This window comes from Uloborus diversus, unplaced genomic scaffold, assembly GCF_026930045.1.
Source record: "Uloborus diversus isolate 005 unplaced genomic scaffold, Udiv.v.3.1 scaffold_590, whole genome shotgun sequence".
Lineage (NCBI taxonomy): Eukaryota > Metazoa > Arthropoda > Arachnida > Araneae > Uloboridae > Uloborus > Uloborus diversus.
In genome coordinates this window covers 47,681-70,820 of record NW_026558781.1, presented here as the reverse complement: position 1 = coordinate 70,820, position 23,140 = coordinate 47,681, and the positions used below count along the sequence as shown (strand labels likewise).

The window sequence follows — 23,140 nt, the reverse complement described above, 5'->3', positions numbered from 1 at the left end:
CGTGATTGCGAAAAACATAATTTGAATTCAAGATGCCAAAAATTCAATTTTTTTTTTTTTTTTTTTTTTTTTTTTTTTTTTTTGAGCAATCACGATTGCTAATTGTTTTCACTTGACGGTCCTTCATGTTGTGGCTCCTTTTCAGCTTGGACCAGGGGCCTCTGCAGCACCACCGCCCATCGGCCCTTGCAGGCGCGCCTCCTCTGGTTCTGACCACTGTCCCCTGGAATCCGGTTGCGTACATATCCTACACAAACACACATACATACACACACACTTACACACACACACTCATGCCTGTACACAGACACTCGCCTACATACACACGCACACGTGATTGCAAAAAAACATAATTTGAATTCAAGCTGTCAAATTCAAATTATTTATTTATTTATTTATTTTTGAGCAATCACTATTGCTTATTGTTCTCACTTGACCGTCTTTGATGTCCGTGCTTTTTTCAGTTGGTCTAGGGGGCCTCTGTAAACACCACCGCCCACCGTCCTCTGCAAGCACGGCTTCCCGTAATCCACTTCTCCTGGTCGAAGGCGTCCATGTCCTACACACGCGCACCTTTACACACACACCACCATACAAACACACATCTCTACGCACACATACAAGCATGTCACGGATGCGCGCCTACACACACATACACACACACTGTTTGTGACGCACTGTTGTCTGGGCGTAACCGCCCAGGAGGAGGGGCAAACTTAGAGGGACATGAGCCGTTTCTAGAAACAATAACTCTAATGAGTAGGGTCCTGTCGCTGCTCGTGATTGCGAAAAACATAATTTGAATTCAAAATTTCAGAATTCAATTTTTTCTTTTGAGCAATCACATTGCTTATTGTTCTCACTTGGCGGTTTTGATGTTCCTATGATTTTATTTTTCCCCCGCCTCCCTCTGCAGCACCACCGTTGACCGGCCTCACGATGCTGCTTTCTTGCGAAAACCGTCTCCAGGTTGCGTCCATGTCCTACACACACGCGCATACATACACATACACACACACCTACACACACATGCACACACACCTACACACATATACCCACACACTCGTGCCTGCACACAGACACAAACACACAGGCCTACATCCACACACATTCTCGTGATTGCGAAAAACATAATTTGAATTCCAGATGTAAAAATTCAAATTTTTTTTTTTTTTTTTGAGCAATTACGATTGCTTATTGTTCTCACTTGACTGTTTTGATGTGCTATCATTTTATTTTCCCGCCAGCACCCTTTGCAGCATCACCGTCGACCGGCTCCTCACAATGTTGCTCCTATAGCAAAAACCGTCTCCAGGTTGCGCCAATATCCTACACTTACACGCACGTACACACACAACTACACATACACGCGCACACACAAATACATACACCTACATACACAAACACATACACTCACACAAACACATACACACACTCAAACACATACATACACACGCATACATACAGAGACCTACACATGCACACACACTTACACACAACTACCCACACACTCATGCCTATACACACAACTACCCACACACTTATACCTGCACACAGACACAAACATACATGCCTACACACACATACAGATACCCCCTACAGACAAACACACATACCCCCCACACACACATAAACACACATACCCCTACACACAAACACACATACCCCCACACACAAACACACATACCCCCCACACACACATAAGCACACATGCCTACACACACACACACACACACACACACACTCATGACTGCGAAAAACATAATTTAAATTCAAGAGGTCAAAATTCAATTTTTTTTTTTTTTTTTTTTTTTTTTTTTGAGCAATTACATTGCTTATTGTTCTCATTTGACTGTTTTGAATTCGTATGATTTTAGTTTCCCCCCGCCTCCCTCTGCAGCACCACCGTCGACCGATCTCACGATGCTGCTCCTCTAGCGAAAACCGTCTCCAGGTTGCGTCTATATTCTGCACACACACGCATATATACACACCTACACACATACACACAAACACATGCATACACACCAACACATACGCAAACACATGCATACACACCAACACATACACAAACACATACACACACCTACACACACCACCATTGCAAACACATACACACAGTTACACACACACATACTCACACAATTATGCCTGCACACAGACACACACACACGTGATTGCGAAAAACATAATTTGAACTCCAGATGTCAAAATTCAATCCCCCCCCCCCCCCAAATCTGTGCGCTTTCAGGGTTTTTCATCGTCCTTGAACCTGTGCTTCTTCCTTTATTTTATTTTTATTACCTTTGCTTTTTTTTTTTTCCCCCCTCCCTTCTCGATTTTTTTTTCATTTAATTTTATTTGCGCCTTCAAAAGTGTGCGCACTTTAGTTTTTTTTCCCGCCCGCGACCTGTGTGCCTTTGTTTGATTGTGCCATCAAACCTATGAACCTTCGGGGAAGGGAAGGTTGTGCCCTCAAACCAATACATCTCTGGGAGGCTTTTTTTTTTTTTCTTTTCGCGCCCTCGAATCTCTGCTTTAACCTGAGCTCCTTCGGTTTTTCTTTTGCTCTCTCGAGCCCATGTGTTTTCGTTTGTTTTTATTACTTCCTTTTACAAAAAAGGAAGTATTGTATTCGCGAAAAAATTTTCACTCAAAAATCGCCCTTAATTTCCATTTTGCTCACCCCCAAATGAATGTTGAGTTTTTTTTTCGATTCGACCACATGCGGAAAAGTGCCTAAGAATGTATAGACACGCGAAATATCCATTTTGACCATCACCGAGGTAATTACAACGACTTTTCTCGTGACGTCTGTATGTATGTGCGTATGTGTGTATGTGCGTATGTGCGTATGTGCATATGTATCTCGCATAACTCAAAAATGGTATGTCCTAGAAAGTTGAAATTTGGTACATAGACTCGTAGTGGGGTCTAGTTGTGCACCTCCCCTTTTGGTTGCTTTCGGATGTTCCTAAGGGGGTCTTTTGCACCTTTTTGGGGGGAAATCATTGTTAATATCAATGCAAACTTAAGTGGTGTTACAATTTGGCGCACACTTGGCGATATATCGCCAGTCTTTTGGTCGCCAAGTTTTGTCGCCAACTTGGCGGAAAATTTGGCGATTTTTTTTTATCTGGTTTTAATTTGGCCATCGTTTTTAATATTTAGAGATTAAACTATTGAATCACATTAAAATTGCCAATAATGGGAAAATGACATTAAAATGGAGTAAAAGGAAGTCATGTGAGGCACACATCAGCTCGTTTTACTTTATTTTATTTTATTTGCGCTCGTTTAAACGTGTGCGCCTTCGGGGTTTTTTTTTTTTTTTTTTTTTTTTTTTGTGCAATCACGATTGCTTATTGCTTTCATTTGACTGTTTTGATGTCCTATGATTTTATTTTCCCGCCAGCACCCTCTGCAGCATCACCGTCGACCGGCTCCTCACGATGCTGCTCCTATAGTGAAAACCGTCTCCAGGTTGCATCCATATGCTACACACACGCGCATACATACACATTTACACACACACATACGCATACATACATAGCTACACATACACGTACGCATACATACACAACTACACACACACATACACACACACACAGAAACACATACACACAACTACCCTCACATTCATACCTGCACACAGACACAAACACATATGCCTGCACACACATACATATACCCCGCCCCCACGCACACAAACACTCATACACACAACTACCAACACACATGCCTGCACACAGACACAAACACACATGCCTACACACACATACACATACCCCCTACACACAAACACATACGCCTAGATAAACACACACATACTCGTGATTGCGAAAAACATAATTTAAATTCAAGATGACAAAATTCAATTTTTTTTTTCTTTTGAGCAATCACGATTGCTTATTGCTTTCATTTGACTGTTTTTGGCGTGCTATCATTTTATTTTCCCACCGCCACCCTCCGCAACATCACCGTCGACCGACTCCTCACGATGCTGCTCCTATAGCGAAAGCCGTCTCCAGGTTGCATTCATGTCCTACACACACGCGCATACATACACAACTACACACCTACACAAACATACACATACAGACACCCATACATACACACACATACACACAACTACCCACACATTTATGCCTGCACATAGACACAAACACATATGCCTACACACACATACACAACCCCCCTCCACAGACACATTCATACACATAACTACCCACTCACTTATTCCAGCACATAGATATAAACACACATGCCTACACACACATACACATACTCCCCTACACACAAACACACATACCCCCCACACACAAACACACACGCCTATATACACACACTCGTGATTACGAAAAACATAATTTGAATTCAAGATGCCAAAATTCAAATTATTATTATTTTTTCTTTTTTTTTTGTGCAATCACGATTGCTTATTGTTCACACTTGACTGTTTTGATGTGCTATCATTTTATTTTCCCGCCAGCACCCTCTGCAGCATCACCGTCGACCGGCTCCTCACGATGCTGCTCCTATAGCGAAAACCGTCTCCTGGTTGCGCCAATATCCTACACTTACACGCAAACATACATGCACGTACACACACATACATACACACTTAACCAACCAGGAGGAGGGATAAGCTTGGGAAGGGAGGGAGCCGATTCTAGAAACAATTTCTCCAATGGGTAGGTTCTTGTCGCAACTCGTGATTGCAAAAACATAATTTGAATTAGAAGTTTCAGAATTCAAATTAAAGTTGATTGGAGGAAGTGGAGGGGGGGGTCACAGGTCTTTTTTTTTGCACCGCCCTTTGGGAGACAAGATTGACGCCTCCTCGGAAGACCAAGTCCGCCCTGGTTTTTTGTGAGTGCGGAGTTTTTGAAGAGCGGCTACGGATCACGTAATTTGAATAAACCTTGCATCACTGCTGGCACGTAAAAGAATTCCCTGTGAAATTGAAAATTTTACATTTTTACTTTACCTGTGATAAATAATTATCGCCACATCCCATCCCCGTATGAAAACTTCTAGGGACTCTGTACAACATGCTACCGAGAAACTACTTGCAGCTCTTCGTTTTGCGTAGAGTCCCAGTTTTGCGAAGCGGTTTTGCCGTAGCCTATCCTCGTAGGCTACGATTCTGCTTAACACAAATAAGTACTTAAAAGTTGGCAACAATTATTTCTTGTTGTTATAATGGCGACATTTTTAAGCGGAGAGTTAACGACCCTTAAAAAATTGCATTTGTACTTTAATTGTCACATTTCAGGGATTTTAGCGCATGTACAATTTAGTGGTGATAGCCGGTGCAAAATGCTCTAGTAATAAATTAGGTAACTTTCTAAGAATGTCCTTTTTTTTTCTTTTTTTTTTATTTTACAAAATTTGATTAATTAAAACTTGACATATTTTATTCATGGTATTTAATAATTTGACACTTTAGCAAAGTAATGTGACTCTTTTTTTTTAATCAACTCTTAATGACAAATCCGAAACTTTTTGTGTTTCAACTCTTCTAATATGATGTCGTCGACAATTGATGACTGATGATTATCGATAGTTTTAAGTTTCCTATAATGTTATCTATCATTTATTTATAAGATGCAATTGTAATTTCTTCTATTTATGGAAGCATACGGAACTTTTTGCATCATATTTTCATCTCAAAAAAAAAAAACATAACGACTAGACTGCTAAAAAATAATGCAATTTAAAATAGTTCCCTGAAAAACAGGGGAGATATTTCAATAACTGGGAACCTGGCGCTTTCGTCTTATTTTTGGCATAAATAATTTTATTTTGGTAACCCTGCTGATTTATACTAACTCTATGTGAATAGATGTTTCCTTTTTCTTTTTTTAGATTTGCAATGAAAAATACCTCTCGTGCAGGTGCTGGAGCCAATGAAGAATGAGCGCCAGATTCCCAATTATCGAAATCTTCCCGAAAACAGCAATGTTTTTCAAACTCTAACATTTATTGAGCAATAATTTTCCAATGCGGTAGAAACTTGCTTAAAAGTTGTCGAGTTTTTTACTGTTACAATTTTTTAGTCACAGAAAGAAGAACTGAATAGGGGGTATACGGATTTGTGGGGAACAATTAATAGCCAAAGCGCCTTAAATTAAATAATTATACAATTGGAGTTCACAATTGAAATAATTTTATTGCTTTTCATTCGAGGGTTAAACTTATCACTGAAAATTAACAAAATATAAACCAATGTTCAAAATCTGAATACAGTAGACCCTCGATTTACGCAGGGGTTACGTTCCACGGAAATGCCATGTAAATTGAGACCTAATAGTTGTGTTAAAATAGGGGTTAGGTTCCGTGGATAAAAAAAATACTTCATTCTAGTGATGACTAATTGTATAATAATGTTTAATGTGTACTTATATTGATTTCTATGCACAATATATATAAAGAAAACACAAAATAATTTCGTGTTCTGTTTATAAAGAGGAGCTGCTGGCTATGATGGTCTTTTGGCAGTCACTAAAAATTTTTCTCTGTAGTTCTTTGAGAGCATTAACGCAACCATGATCACTTGCATCATTTCCTTGATAGAATCTTCCTTCACTAATAAATCAGACAGATCAGTCTAGAAATGGCTCAAAATTTTCAATGAACGGTTTTGGTTGTGTCACTGATGTCGGTATCTTTGTTGATTTTGGCTTCCTTTGTCACACCTAAAAACTCTTTTTCCAGTGAGTTCTGAACTGTGTGAGTTCAATAACTTTACTTCTGGAAAGTGCTCTGGGACCAATCGTATAAAATGTTTCCAGCGGCCCAAGCTCAATTATTAGCATGCCAAAATGCAGTTTATTACGTGTAATCTACAATCTTTGGGATTTTGAAAGAGGGGAAAATTGTATCCTTTTGCTTTGCTGCATCCGCGTAAAACCAAAACTCATCCGCGTAAAGTAAAATAAAATTGAAATACATCGCCAGCTCAGTCATTTCCAGCCGAGGACTGCAGTTTCGTGCTTATTAGCACTCATCAGCCCGGCATAGGAAAGTGACTGAGCTGGAGATGGAAAATACCTTGCCTTGCGTTCAATCTTCGAGTTGAACCGAACCATTGCTTCGGTCACTCGTCTGGGCTGCTAATTCTATATTGGCTACCAGTTTGTTTCGCACTCTTGGCTTCCTTCAGAGGGTTTTCCATCTCCAGCTCAGTCACTTTCCTATGCCGGGCTGATGAGTGCTAATAAGCACGAAACTGCAGTCCTCGGCTGGAAATGACTGAGCTGGCGGTGTATTTCACGTATTTCTGCTTTAGCCGTGGCTAATGGGCGGTAAGTTACTGAATAAAATAAAAGTGTTAAATCTTTAACCTCATATATAATATAATCTTATATTCAATGTTTTAGAGGCTAAGGTGCTAAAAACTGACTATTTCAAGGATTTTGAATCTATTACTACTTGACAAATTAAAAAATCTATTTATAATCATTAATTTTTCGCTTAGACGCCATGTTTGGTCATTCGCAAGATGGAAATAGACAAGACTATTACTTGCCTAAGTTTCCAAAAACAGGATTAGATCAAGTTTCGATCAGTTTACCTCAATACAAACTATTGAAGGTAACATAAAATGTACAAATAAATCTTTTTTTTTTTATAATTATTTTCATGAAAAATGAATTATTAACTGCACATTTGTATTTGATCCTCATTACTTTGGAAGCTCTGCTATAAATTAAAACATTCATTTAAAATGCAGTTTCCTGCAAACTTCTCATTCACTAATTTTTTAAATTCTTTTATGAAAAAAAAATTCAAAACCTATTAACTTAAATTAGCCACATTTAAATAAATATAATTTGAATAACTGTTTTTCATAGTGTGCAGAGTTGTATTTATTTTTATGCAAGTAGTGACCCCCCCCCCCCCCCCCACACACACACACACCATAATGTCAGATGGTCAAATCCAGATTTCCCCAATTCCCTTCCAACTTTTCCCCAAAATTGTTCTATCAAATTTCTTCAAATTCAAAAATTATTTTTCCACTAATATTTTCATGAAATGAATCGACTTTCTCTGATTATTTTGTCTCTTGAAAAACTTTTTTTTCTCAAAATAGCCAAATTTTCTTATAAAATTCCCCAATTTTTTTTTTCTTCCCATTTTCACTTTTTTTTTCGACTTTATCTTTTTTTATCTTTCTTTACTAATAATAAAGCTGAAAGTCTCTCTGTCCGAATTTTTCAAAAATTTGATTTTGTTCTTTTTCTATTCCAATTTTAAGAACATTTTCCCCAGCAAAATTTTCATAAGATGGACGACTAAATTACCAATTTATCAAAATGTGAAACCGTAACGTGGGCAATCGAATTGGCGAGAAATTCATCGTGCATTATTTGTAAATATACAGGGGAACCAAAATACCTTTTAATTTTCTACTACGGGCAAAGCCGTTCGTGTGCCACTAGTCATAAATACAAGCGTCTGACCAAGAGATAAGAAATAACCATTTTTTTTCTACTCGCATTTACTACTCTGCTTCTGTATGTACATTTAAACTATGATTTTTGTATATATTTATCCAAGAACATCCTTCATCACACTTATTTTTGCCTGTTTCATGTTCACGTATCTACTAGTTACTCACACAGAACTATTAATGCGAATTCCATAAAGTTGAGCAAAGCTAAACCAACACAGTTTGATACAAACAATGTAACTACCACATGTCAAGACGCAAATTTAAATATGAATTTTTTTTTTCCCCCAGGTTTTCCCCAAGAAAAAAAAATTTTCCCCAAAGAATTCCCTCAAAACCCATTTCCCCAAAATTTCCCCAGAGAACACCAGATTTCCCCAAAATGGGGAAATTTCCCCCAATCTGGCAACACTGCCCCACACACACACCCTTTTTATACTTTAAAACTTGGCGACAGTGGTGGCCACTAAGTTTTTCGGGTCTAGTGGCCACTGGCCAGTTGGAAAACTTCTGAGTCCTAACCTTTACAAGGGACAAGTGTATTTTATGAAAACTTGAAATAAAGAATACTGCTGCAGATTATTTTCAAATGTCCAATTTAGTGTCACGGACTGACTAGAAAGTTTCGGCTACTGGGCTTTTGGTATACATTTTGAAATTTTACAAAAAGATTTTATTTTTTTTTAATTCACAAAAATAGGACCCTGTGAAAAATCCTGGGCAGACCCCTGACCACACATGAGATGCCAAGTGGCTTGATTTTTAGAAATAATTTATAAATTAAATGGGAAATGTTAATGAGACATTTCATAGCTTGATTAATTTAACTGTTTGAATTTGTTTCATAGGCATGGATGTCCCGATCTGTTCAGGATGTCATAAAAACATAGAAGAGGAAGAATGTGTCCAAGCTTGTGATAAAGACTGGCATAGTTCTTGCTTTAAGTAAGTTACCATTTTGTTCTCAAGTTTTGAAAACTTGTAATGTTTAATTTTTTTTAGTTGATTCATAAATTTAAATTTAGCTAAATGAGTCATATACAGTGAAGCACTGTTTTGACCTTTCTCTTCTCTTCATACATTTTCATCATTTATAAGGGTTTTTTTCGTACAGTCACTTCAGAAGGATGCTTCTGTATATGTTATTTCTTGAAGGTGTTTTTTTTCTTCCATAATACTTTATCATACTTCATAAGGGATCATTTTGAAGGTTTTTTTTTTTTTCACCTTTATTGACAAAAAATAAACAATTTGTATTCCCTACCAAAAAAAAAAAAAATACACTGAAAAAAATTGATTTGAATCTTCCTTGCTAAGTTATGTTTAAACCTCAAAATATCTTCTTCCATCTAACCATTTTGCCATTGAACTCTTAAAATTGTAGCCGATTATGCCACTTGGAAATGAAATGAAGAAGTGGAGTTGACCCTAAAAAGATGTTGAGGTAGGAAAATAAAGTAAAAACATGTTGAGCTATTTTGCAAAAAAGCGAAACCATGTTCTTCGCGTGAGAGCTCATATCTTTTATTAAAAATAATAATTTTTTTTAAGAGTCATGAACAAAATGTTTTGTTTTTCAGTACATTGTGTTAAAAATACATGAAAAAGGCAACAGTTCATCAATGTGTATTACCAAAAATAGAAAAGCAGTTTTCAAAATATATTGTATAAATTATTTCAAGTAGTATTGATTTGCAGACAAAGCTCGAAAAATTATGTCAATTCATCTTATTTTAGGAAAATATTAAAATTATGTGTTTTAAAATACCATTTTGGGTATTAAAATCAATACCATGATAATTAAAGAGACATTTGTAAACAAAACTTATAATTTTGTAATTTCCCAAGTAGTACAGGTTGCACTGACTTTGCTTTTAAAGTGTTAAGTTATTTTACTAATCATCTCTTTAATTCTGCTTTCTTTTTATTAATGCTTACTTGCTAGCTGCTTTCAGCAATCAACTGGTTCCTTTTTTAAGCTCGTAATTTCAACTATGCCGTCCTTTATAAATGAAAATTAGCTCTCGCCACATGGCGATTAAAGTTGCAACAGTGGAATAACCATATTTGACAGTTTCTTTTCTTCCTCTAGATGTTCGATATGTCATCAGCAAGTCAATGGAACATTTTTTGAAAAAGATGGTCTTGTATTTTGTGAAAAAGATTATTGGAATGAATTTGGAGAACAATGCCACAGTTGCCAACACATTATGTCTGGTCCTGTAATGGTAATATTAATTTTTATCTTCAACACATTTCTAAAAACTTTCATATTTTCACCAAATCTTTTTAAGCTTTTAATGAAAACTATTTGTGGACTATCCTCGAGATTACTTGTATCCAAATTGTTGCTTTGTATTTTGTATATCAGAAGACATTTTTAATGATTAACCAGAATAAGAAATCCTTTTAAAAAAAGCGACTGGTCCTGTGGATGAGTAAGCATAAAGATATACTGATCTGCACACAGTATAACTAAACTGTGGCATAAGAGCCCATAAAGACCCAAGGTCTACTATGCCTGCTCAGTTTTCGTAATCGAGGGCTCTTGATTGCAAAGGCAAATGTTCCGTTCAGGTGGTCAGCTGAATAGACAACCCCCAGTGTTTAGCTTCCAAGCACTCTTGGTACTTATTTTACTGACCCACTGAGTCGACCAGGAAACAGAGCCAGATCTGTGGCATGGAATTACCACTGAGCTTCGACCCAATGACCATCCACTATAAAATACCTTAAAATTGAAAATTAGAAGGCAAAAAATCAAGTTAACACATCTTGTGGGGCAGTAATCCACATATAATAATGCAAACGTTTTAGTATTTAAAAAAATTAACAAATTCCAAAATATATTTTCAAAAAAATAGAAATAATAATTTATTGTTATTTGTATTATACTAAAATCCATTCTTGCTGCATGCAGATTGAAATGAGATCAAATGTAAACAAGCCTAGAGTGTTTGTGATCCAAAAATTTTGGGTTGCCTTTTCAGTAAATTTTGAGCTGACAACACATTTTAAAAATAAAAAGTTATTTTTAAAAGTAACTTTTAAAATGTTTGTTATCAATGATTTTAATGTTTTTTGTGTGCATATTTGAAGAGTTGTTATGGGTGGGGGGAGGGGGTCGAGCTTTTTCATACTTTCAGATAGTTTTACACTTTCAGATAATCTTCAGAATATTTTACTTGAGTCCAAAGGGTGTTAGTGTTTGGCAACTGCTGCTGTTGTTTTGAACAGGGTTCGTACGGGTCATGGAAATCCTGGAAAGTCATGGGAAAAAAATTATCAAATTTCAGACCTGGAAAAGTCATGGAAAATCGAAATTTTCATTCAAAGTCATGGAAATTTATTTAAAATCATGAAAAAATGTCCTGGGCAAAGAGAAAGTAACAGAAGCTTAAAGAACATTAGAAATATTGAGTGATTTGACAGTAAAAGCTATTAAACTGAAAAATTGAGTGATCCCAAAAACAAATCTGAATTTTTAAAATCTCATTTCATCCACCTCTGTAGCAGCATCTCGTCTTTTTTTGCAATGTGATTTTACTGCTTGGACATCACTTCTTTTGAATTTGCCATTATTTTCAGCACTTTTTATATTTTATTTTTTGTTGTAGCGAACTTGCACGTTCCTGATTTTGCCACGCTCACTCAAAAAACGCAATGTAATTGCATCCGTGTTCTTTTCTATTGCTGGTAAAAACTTAATTATTAAATTTATCAGTGAGTATCTCAATTTGTTGAAGGTTTTAGAAGGTAAAGATCTTTAATCAGGCGATAAAATACAGAAACAGGGAAACTCTAATATTCTAAAACATAGCTTGCAAAACTAATTCATGCAATCCACTGCTACGTTCAACGTCAGGAATCAAACACTGTGTTCTAAAATTTCTGAACCTATTAATTTATATGCATTTAAAAATGTGCAAATAAGTAAACAAATACATTTGAATCTGAAGATTTATTCACTATTGAATTTTTAAAAGAAAATAAAATAGATGGTTCAGAATTATGAATTTAATAAAGAATGTGGCTTTAATTTAACGAACCAAAATACTGTCATGTTATGTGGATGATTAAATGCACTATTGGGGACACTAAGAGGCAACTTTTAAAGCAAATTTATTGAAACTTAGTAATGACTCATTCAACCTTTATCTCATTCATTATCATTCTGCCTGTTTATTAAAAAAAAAAAAAATTAGACATTTAAGCATTATTATTTTGTATTCACTATATTTTTGCTTTACTTAAATTTACAGGATGAAAACAAATAAGAATAGTTTAGTTTTTTAGGTGCACACTGATATTTTTTCAAGCACAAGTGCTTCAATGAGGTAGTGGCATTCACCTAAAAGTTTTACTAATACTAGTTTCCAAATATTGGCAAGTTTGATATTAAATAGTACTATTCTGGTCGTGTAACAAGGCCATGAAAAATTTTATGGAGTCATGAAAAAGTCTTGGAAAAGTCATGGAATTTTTCCATTCAAATAGAGTATGAACCCTGTTTGAATAAATAAGATTTTTTATTCTGCATGTGGGAAGAATTCCTTGCATTTATGAGATTGTTCTTCTTGATTCTCTCCTTCTTGTTTGTCTTATGTAATGTGACCAGTTCATATCATTCTCGTTAAGTGTATAGTTTTGAAGCACTTGTAGAATGTCTTACGTTTAAATTCTTTTCGAAATTACAATAAAAATTCTTTGTGGCTTACTAGACCAATGATTTTTTTATTTCCTGTTGAACTAGATTTAATGCTATTGCGTTAAATTTAAAAGCTTACACATGTTTTTGGGACTGAATAAAAAGAGTATTTCTTCAAAACTTTTTCTCATGTGCTCATTTCTATAACTGTGTAACTCTGCTTTAAATTATTTCATGAGATGAACTTTGGTTCCAACCAACAAATGCAGGCAAAATTTGCATTTATATGTGTCAGCTATGAAATGGCCTAAAACTGGAAAGTAAGGAAAGTAGGAAGCAAAAACAAGTCAACACATCCTGTGAGACGTACAAGCTACATATACAGACCAGTGATGCTCTCATCAATTTCTCCCATTAATCCATCATGCACACTACATGTATGCGATCATATGTGCCCCGAAAAAGAAATAAGGTTACTTGTGGGAAAAATGTTGATAACATAAATAGGAACTGATGTGATATACCCCACCCTTGGCGACTTTTTCCTGTTGGCGGCAAGAAAGCGTCGCCAAGAAAACGATGTATGACGACATATGTCATACATCGTTCTTAGCGATGCTTTTTTAGCGCCAACAGGAAAAAATCAGATAAAAAAACATGATCAAAGCACTTCAGAACACAATATATATAAAAACACAACAAAAAACATCACGAATATATGCTTCAAAAATGTACAGGGCCGGAGTTTTTTGTAAACATATTAAAATACAATGAAATAAATTATTGTATTAATTACAAGTCGAAATTAATTCATTAATTGTTTTTTCATTATTTCTCCGGGATACGAGCCCTCGGTCTCATAGTACTTTCGTAATGAGACCTCGGCTCGCCGGCCCTGCCTCGGTCTCATTACGAAAGTACTATGAGACCTCGGGCTCGCCAGGATCTCGCTCCGCTCGGTCCGTTATCCCTCCGACTGTTAATATACATTACAGTCGAAGTATGGTCACAATTATGTATATTTATGTATATTATGCATATTCATGTGTATGTACACCCAAGGGTGGCTCCTTCCGTTCAGTGTACAATAATGACACAGTTTTAAGTGTGAAATATGCACCATTATTGTGCAGATTTATTAATAAAATTCAGCATTTTTAAGAGTACAACCGAAAGAACTTTCAATTGTTAACATAAAATTCAGTACCTAAAGGAGGCACGTTAATGTCTAAATAATTCGTGGCATCGATAAGAATTAACTTTTAGAACAAAATAACCGAACTATTTTTGTAAAATTAATTAACATACAGTAAAAATAAAGTTAAAAGCTACAAGAACCCCTCAAGGATTTGTAAAAAACAAAGAATTTCCGAAGTGAGAATTTTTATGTGAATTCTAAAATAAAGAACTTACCTTTTTATGGTATAATTCCTCACACTCAGTCCAAAACAAAACATCATCTGACAATGGCGCGTTACAGATACACACAACGTTGGAGTTAACTTTTAATTAACCTTCAAGTTTGAAGAAACTGGCATTTTCTAATGTTTTTACTTCAAAACACAACTACTGAATCTAAACTAACACAAAATAAGCATTCCTGTAAGGTATATTGCACGAAACAACACGTATCTCTCCTGCGTAAAACCAAGTAAAGAACCCAAGTAAACAAGTTCAAACAAGTTTGCCTTCGCGTTGCCAACCACAGGTTAGTTTCACCAGGGATGCCATGCCTAAAAATTTATCGCCTCATTGGCGAGAAAAATATTTCAATTTTGTGCAAAAAATCGGATGTCGCCAAATGGGGGAGGGGGGTATATCACATCTGTACCCATAAATATGTTATTTTTGCTTTTGGAAAATTTTAAAATGTGGTGATAGAACCTGAACTATAAATGAATATTTTTGAAGCTTGAGTGAGTACGCTATACGTCTAAAACATGTTTGACAGTGTACGGCATACATGGAGTATAATACCCTATGGGAACACCCCTGATACAGACATGATCTCAAAAATGATATGATCCTGATATTAACTTTCCAATTTTAATCAGGTTTTGCAACAGTTAGTCATGGCCATCACACTTGGGTTACTTACCGTTAGCTTGTAATAAATCTAAATTGAGAAGAGGTAGAAAATGTTAAAAAGCTAATTTTTTATCGAGTTCAAATATCAGTTTACAAGTGTGCTTTAAATCAAACATAAAAGTGCGCTGATTTTTAGTAGAGTGCTTTTGCAGCAGTTTACTTTCGCAGAACCAATTGTGCATTTGTTTTTTATCTGCCTTTGACAAAGGTATACAGTCAGAAAGGTATTAAATTTTATATGTGAATTGAGTCGCAAATTCTGAGTCTAATAGATATTGATGGTATATTTTTAATTAATGTGCTAATCTACTGTTTATAAATTGAAAAAAATAATAATGCCATCCTTTTTTTCTGTAGCATCTTTTTTTAAAGTAAGTTTAAAGGAAGTAGTTCAAAAAAAAAAATCTTTTCTATAATTGTTAGGATCCTTTTCAAGTTCAAAGGACCAACCTTTTCCATTTTGCTCCTAAAAAGTTTTTAAAGTCATTGTACTTTTTACTTTAAAATTCATTCCTTATATATTTTTTCTTTTCAGGTCGCTGGGGATCACAAATTTCATCCTGAATGCTTTAAATGTGATAATTGCAATAACTATATTGGTGATGGAGAATCATTTGCATTGGTGGAAAGATCAAGGCTTTATTGGTATATTTATTTTTTATCTAAAAAACCATCAGCAGTCTTAAACATTTGCTTCTTACTGTACTTTTGTGCTTTACTTCTAAATTTATTTTACATTAACTGATTCATTTTAATCCCTTCCTTGTAGAATATATTTTTAAAAAATGCCATTTCAATCTTTTACTTTCTCTCTCTCTCTCTCTCTCTCTCTCTCTCTCTCTTTAAGCTTGTTCATAGCAGAAATATTTGTTGGCGCCCTCCTTTTTCATTGTTGTCAAATGTTCCCTTTCAATGCATTGTGCAGTCTCTCTTGGTGTGAATCAAATTTTATCGAAAGATAGTTCAAAATATTGTTTTTCTTGAGTAAAAAGTAGAAATATCAATTGCTGCACCCACTTGTGATTGTTGGAACGGGAATCTTGGTGAGGCTGAGGATTTTATTCAAGCAAAGTGGCATCCAAATTCGGTATGAAACATTTTCGCTTCCGTTCTCACTTTTGGGATAGCCATACTCTTCTGTTGGATTACTGATATTGGAGCATAAAAGAGGAAAAGCATTTTTCATTATTGTCTGATTCCGATATTGGGACCATGATGTATATTGACTGAAATTGGAGAAAAGTTGCAAAATAACAAAAATTCCGTGAAATTGTGGAACTCTTCGTTGAAAACATAAAAACAAGTATCATTTTCTATTAGAAAAATGGTGAATTACATGTTATGCACAGGACAAGAGTTTGGGCTTGACAGAATTGAAGCACAGATTTCTTTCTTGCCCAAACTCGGGTCTGGCATATCAAAATTGACACATTCCTGTTGTTCTAAACTCAAACTTCACTGGCAAGGAGTTAACAGTATGTGATTATGTCTTAAAAAACTGGAAGAAAAGCAATTAGTAGCTTAGGGTCAGTTCCAGTCTGATGTATTCAACTTTTCCACTAGTTACTGACTGTATATCAAATAGTTGTTCACTTTACCTCTTAGTAAAGAATTATATGCTATTAGGATCATGTGAAAACAACTCATGGTCTCTTGGCATAATTTACCACTTTAGTCACTTTCCTCCATAAAAAGTTCTACCGACAATACACTCAAACCTGTTTTTGTGCAGTGTATAGGAACCACATTAAAAAAATTGCATTAAAATTTTTTTTTTTTTTTTTTGAAACTTCATGAGTAGTAGGGTGACCCAAAAAGAAGGATATTTTCGAGAAGCAACATCTAATAGCAAAAAAAAGTTGTGTATTGCCATCCCAAACATGGGAAAAATAATTTAAAAAATTAATATTTATGTCTTTCAGGTCGCGCATTAGCAGCAAAGTTTGAAAAAAAGATAAAAAATGGTCAATTTTCAAATACTTTTATGAAAATCCAAATGTCTAAAATTTTTGCTCTAATCCCATTTAAATGCTTCCTTTTAATAGTCTATAAAAGGACATATATAGTCTTCAAAGATATATATATATATCTTTGAAAATATTTACATTCCTTTACAGTTTTTAGTTTGCGCAAAAGCCGCAAAAGTACCTGAAATCAACCAAAAATCGAAGTTTTTTGCTTATTTTGTATATTGCAGTATTTTTTCTTTTAGATCCTAGTTATGTATTTTTTTACAGTAAATGTGCACTATACAGTTCTTTGCTAGAACTGCAATTAAATTGTGTTGCATTAACAACCCAGAACCCACTCCAATTTGGTGGTTGCACCTTGTGTTACACCCTGCAATCCGACAAGAAGAGTGGACTTGTTGACAAGAATTGTATACATTTGTAAAGTAACTTTCTTAATAACTATATGATTTTAAACAAGTTTCTATGTTTCGATCAAGGTGTGAAGTTGGACTTGCGACTCACTTTGGTACTGATGTTTGTAAAATATAAAGGTTTTCATAAATCCATCTCTTTTATCTAATACCTCAAATGAATTTCTGCAGATTCACTGAACAGTTCTACAATCCATCCCACTGCCCGTGCGTGATATGGGAATTTTGAGAATGCATACTTAAGAATACATGTATAGTTTCTAGAAATAATAAAATATCCTAGTTTTTCTCATCATCACTAAGCGGAGGATGTAAACACATTGACCTGTCAACTGCTGTAGTTCGAATCTTCAAATCTTAATATTGATGGAAGAAATTCTCTTTTAGCTTTTGAAGTGTTTCTTGATTGGTAGTTTTTTGCATTATATGATACCGTACTGTAATCCAACTCCTTTATATTTCACATTTAGTACATTGCCATGCCCAATAACAATTTCTCAAAAATAACAAAGTAAGCGTTTCATTTAATTACTGGATCCACGATGCTTGGAAGATTATTACACACCTGATTTGTGGCTTCTGTAACTTTAAATAAGTGTACAAGTCCATGTTTCATGAAAGTTTGTTCTTTTCTTTAAAATTTTAATTATATCAAACCATAGAAACATAATTTTCAAAGATATTAGTTACGAGTGCCTTCATTCCACTAGTAGTTTAGTTTAAATATTATACAGCCCCAGCACTCCGTTAGCACACGTTAACGAAAACTAATGACTACAACGTCTTCGTTTTTGTAGGAGCGAGATCAAAGTCACATTTTCCTACCTGTATTGCAATAGCAATATCCATCAAATACTTTTCCTTGTTTTTTAAGTCAGTTTCCAAAAATTTGATTTCTTCCGACCGAGTTTTTTCAAAGTTAATAATATTTAATTTTACAAAAACAGTTGATACTTTACCCATAAATCAATAAATGTTCCTCTTTTACACTCCGGCTGTGGAATGGGTTATTAAACTGATTAGTGAGTCAGTAGGTAGGGTGTTTTTTGGGATGAGACAAGGTATGGATTAATGTAAAAATCTTTATGCTCGCGATCCTCAGTGCAAAAATTAAATCACAAGTCCAACTTCAAACCTTGATCGAAACTTAGAAACTTGTTTAAAACGAAATTGTTATGATTATTGTAAGTTACTTTACAAATGTATGAGTCCTGTCAATAACCATTCTTCTTCGGAACTGAAGGTGGAACACCAAGTGCAACCACCGAATTGGGGTTGGTTCTGGGTTGTTAATGCAACATATTTTAATTGCCATTCTAGCAAAGAGCTGTATAGTGCACATTTGCAGTTAAAAATATATACAACTGGCATTTAATAAAAGAAATACTGCTATATACAAAATAAGCTAAAAACATTGATTTTTGGTTGATTTCACATAACTTTGCGGCTTATGCGCGAACTTAAAACTGTAAAGGAATGTAAATATTTCAGAGATATATTAAAAGACTATTAAAAGGAAGCATTTGAATGGGATTAGAACAAAAAATTTTAACATTTGGATTTTTATAAAAATATTTGAAAATTGAACATTTTTTACCTTTTTTTCAAACTTTGCTGCCAATGTGCGATCTGAAGACATAAATATTAGTTTTTAATTATTTTTCCCACGTTTAGGATGGCAATACACAACTTTTTTTTTTTGCTATTAGAAATTGCTTACCAAAAAATTCCTTTTTTCGGCCCACCTAATGAGTAGCTATAAAACCAGTTTTTGTTACAGTTTTAAAATATTTTTTTATGCGGTGAATAGGGACTGCATAAAAAAAATTCTCACATAGACAACAACTTACCAAATAACTAGGAATTTCTTCTTTAAAGGAAGTCGAAAGTAATGATAATTTTGCCGCAAAGTCGGGCACTTAAAGATACTACCTAGCCACTCATTTTATAAATACTTTCATCAATTGAGTCCCAGTCTGACTGAAATTTTCTTATACCGCACACAAAAAATATCGCTCAAAAACAGACTGCACAAAAACAGGTTTGGGTGTTCTTCGAAAGATATTAGTAGTCTTTCTTGTACAGCATAGTTTAACATTAACGTTGACTTACCATGTTCTCATAAAGCTAAATAATGGTTGTTACAAAGTTAATAGGCTCCTGCATATGAACTTTGTTACATTCCTGAATTAGTTTTTTTAGGAAGAAAGAGGTATTATAAACCCTTCAAACTTAGTACTTACTATCTCCTTCAACAATCCTGACTTATAGAGTTAAAAGTAAAATCCTTCTGGATCATGCAAATTTTCATTTTCAAATATTTACTCCCAATTTGCTGAAATGTTTAGCAAGCATGAATAGGCAATGTGATTTACTACAGAGTACTTTACATTTACTTTAGAACATTTCTATAGAAATTTTGTGGATTTTGCCAGAAATCATTGTTTATGCTAGTTATGCTTTTAGACTTTATTTAAATTGTTGAAAATGTTTTAGCATAAATAAAATCACAGGGCTCCCAAATGGTCCGCTTTTCCCGCCAAAGTCCGTTTTTTAAGGTTAAGTCCGCTTTAGACCGCTTTTTAACATTTTGGTCCGATTAGTCCGCTTTTATATTGTTTTTACTTAAAAATCAGATTTTAAAAGTTTCCATTGTGTTCAAAGATACCCCCAATGTGTACACCCAAACACGCGGGCCACGGCGCCTTAACCTGACTTTCCCCGTATTATTTCGCTTCAGATTGACGTCATTACTCCTTCAACCGCTGCAGCATGGAAATCCATAAAAAAGAGGTTTGGGGGAAGAGTTATGACGTCGAATCGCGGAGCAGGGTGCTACCGATATTTCTCGGAATTGCAGCCTCACATTTGCAATAACGAATGAACTTTCCGATCTCGGATCTCGATAACTCGAATATTCATCTTAAAGTTTTCATTGGATTCCAAGCTCTTGAAACTGTTGTGTTGTGCGTTGACTGTAATAGTAACGCTGCTATGAACCACCTCTTTTGCAAATAAATTCGGAAGTAATCTCGTGGCGCTTGCGCCATTTTTTTTTACAGGCGCATATGTTCGTAAATTTTACGCCCTTGAAAAACCTTGAAAAGTTCCTGAAAAATATAAAGTTTTTATTCCAAGTGCTTGAAAGCCTTGAAAAAGTATGAAAAGTTTCTTTATTGCTTGATTCTTTCAAAAATCCTTACAAGCAATCTAAAGCATACTTTAGATTGCTTGTAATTCTTTTAAAAATATTTCATCAGTGCAATTTTCTGAACATAGGTTCGATATGCAGTATCGCGAAAAATTGCTTTCGTGTTTGAGGTTTCAATCCTTTTGCATCTTGTAAATATTTTGATGTTTTTTACAATCTGAAGTTATTTTGACATGTACTACCTTAGATTAGCTTATTTTTCGTTTAATTTCAATAATTAACGAAGGAATTAGTTTGGAAACCATGACAACATTGAACTTACTCAAACTTTGCGGAAAACTGCTTCTCGCGTTTGAAATTTCAATCCTTTTGCATCTTGTAAATATTTTGATGTTTATGACAATGGGAAGTTATTTTGACATATACTACTTTAGATTAGCTTATTTTTCGTTTAATTTTGATAATTAACGAAGGAATTAGTTTTGAAACCATCACAACATTTAACTTACTCGCATTTCGCGGAAAACTTATTCTCGCGTTTGAAATTTTAATCCTTTTGCATCTTGTAAATGTTTTGATGTTTATGACAATAGGAAGTTATTTTGACATATACTACTTTAGATTAACTTATTTTTCACTTAATTTCAATAATTAACGAAGTAATTATTTTGGAAATCATGGAAACATTGAACTTACTTGGACTTCGCGAAAAATGGGTTTTAGTGTTTGAAATTTCAATCTTTTTGCATCATGAAAATATTAAAATATTTTGCCCAATCGAATGTTATTTTCCCAAATGCTACCTAAGATTAGCATGTTTTGTTTTTAATTTAGTAGAAAATAAATAAATTTATTTTATGGAAAGTATGCCAAAATTGAACTTGGTTCGTGAAAATTTGCTTATCTGAGCTTTCGATCGTTTTGCATCTAATATTTTTCTATTTTTGGCAATTTGAAGTTGTTTTGACATGCTGCATTAGATTAACTCGTTTTAATTTTTATTTAAATAACTAAAATATTAATATTTTTTTTAAATTCAAATTTCTATTTTTGCAACCTTAACTTGCAAACTTAAGTTTAATTATTATTAGCTTATTTGCGGCTATTACTGTTTCTTATAGTGGGGGGGGGGATATTAAATGTAAACAATTGAGTGCATAACATTTTAACTTAGTTTTTGTATTTAAAACAAAGTTGAAATATAAAATTTTAAAAAGGTGAATTTTTGTACATTTTTTTCATTGTCATGATGCCTGCTAAAGAGGGGAATCAGTCCCCCCCACACCCACATAAAAGTTCAAAGCACTCATGGTCTTGCAATCATGGAGTTTTTTTTTTAAATATAAGTTGATCTGCTTCGCCTTGTGATTAAGCATTTCAGACATTTTTAGGAAAACTTTCAACACAGTAAATCTTATATTAAAGTGTCTCTTGTAGAAAAAGCAGTTTGTTTTCGTATACTTTTTATATTACTTTCTTTTATTTATATGTTAGCATTAAATGAAATCTGCATGTAATATTTATAGTGCGAATTTAGGGTAGTACCTTGAAAAACATTTTTTTACACTTGAAAAGTGCTTAAAATTTTTTTTTCTCCCTAAAGGGTATGAACCGTGTGATAAAGAGATTAAATTTAAAATTCAAATATAAAATAATTTTATTATAAACTCAGTTGTAGCTTTGTTGAAAATCAAAACAATATTTTTTAGGTTTCAGTGTGAGTCATGAGGAAGTGCAAATTTCTCAGCAAATAGTTAGATGAAACTGATGAAGATGGGAACAAAATTAGAGGCTGGGGAAAGCAACAAGAGAATCAAGTTTTTTTTTTTTTTTGTTTGGTGTATGATAACGCTATATTAAGAAGCATTAAAAGACAGAAAAACATAAAAATAATTTTAAACGAAATAAAGATGAAGGGCAACTTTACCTATCCTTCAGTGAGACGTCAAAATGTATCATTATGCCTATTTAGTTCTAAAGAGGCTGCCTTAAGTGCTGAACTAAGTGCCCCCCCCCCCCTCCCCAATGTTATGCACTTTTATCAATGGATAAAAAAAAATCAGTTTCACTGGTGATAAAAGAATTGTATCTCTCGTTATTATAGTTAATTAACGAATTATCTTCACAAATTTAGCAGCTGGCAACTAATTTGCCTTTTGGTGCTTCATGGGTTTAACTATGAGTGGTCCTCCCAAGGTCCTCTTTTTGATCCTAACTGGTCCTCTTTAGTCCCCTTTTTGATTGAAAATGGTCCTCTTTTACCCTTTTCTGAAGCTAAAATGTGTTGGGAGCCCTGAAATCAGGAAAGTATCTTTAAAAAAAAAAGAAAGGAAAGAAGCAAATTTAGTAATAAAATAAGAAAATAGCATTTTTTACTTTGTTTACTTAACTAAAATTAATCGTGGAAAA

At 34.4% G+C, this 23,140-nt stretch overlaps 1 protein-coding gene across 1 annotated transcript in view; it reads left to right on the top strand.

The window, feature by feature from the left end:
- The first annotated feature begins 5,208 nt into the window (after positions 1-5,208).
- The window catches only part of LOC129233658 (LIM domain kinase 1-like), a 44,569-nt gene continuing 26,637 nt past the window's right edge, over positions 5,209-23,140 (top strand). Inside the window, exons 1-4 of the mRNA XM_054867634.1 lie at positions 5,209-5,342; positions 9,310-9,406; positions 10,554-10,689; positions 15,733-15,842. Of these exons, the coding sequence (XP_054723609.1) occupies positions 5,291-5,342; positions 9,310-9,406; positions 10,554-10,689; positions 15,733-15,842 (395 nt within the window). The 5' untranslated portion in view covers positions 5,209-5,290. The remainder of the gene's footprint in view (positions 5,343-9,309; positions 9,407-10,553; positions 10,690-15,732; positions 15,843-23,140) is intronic.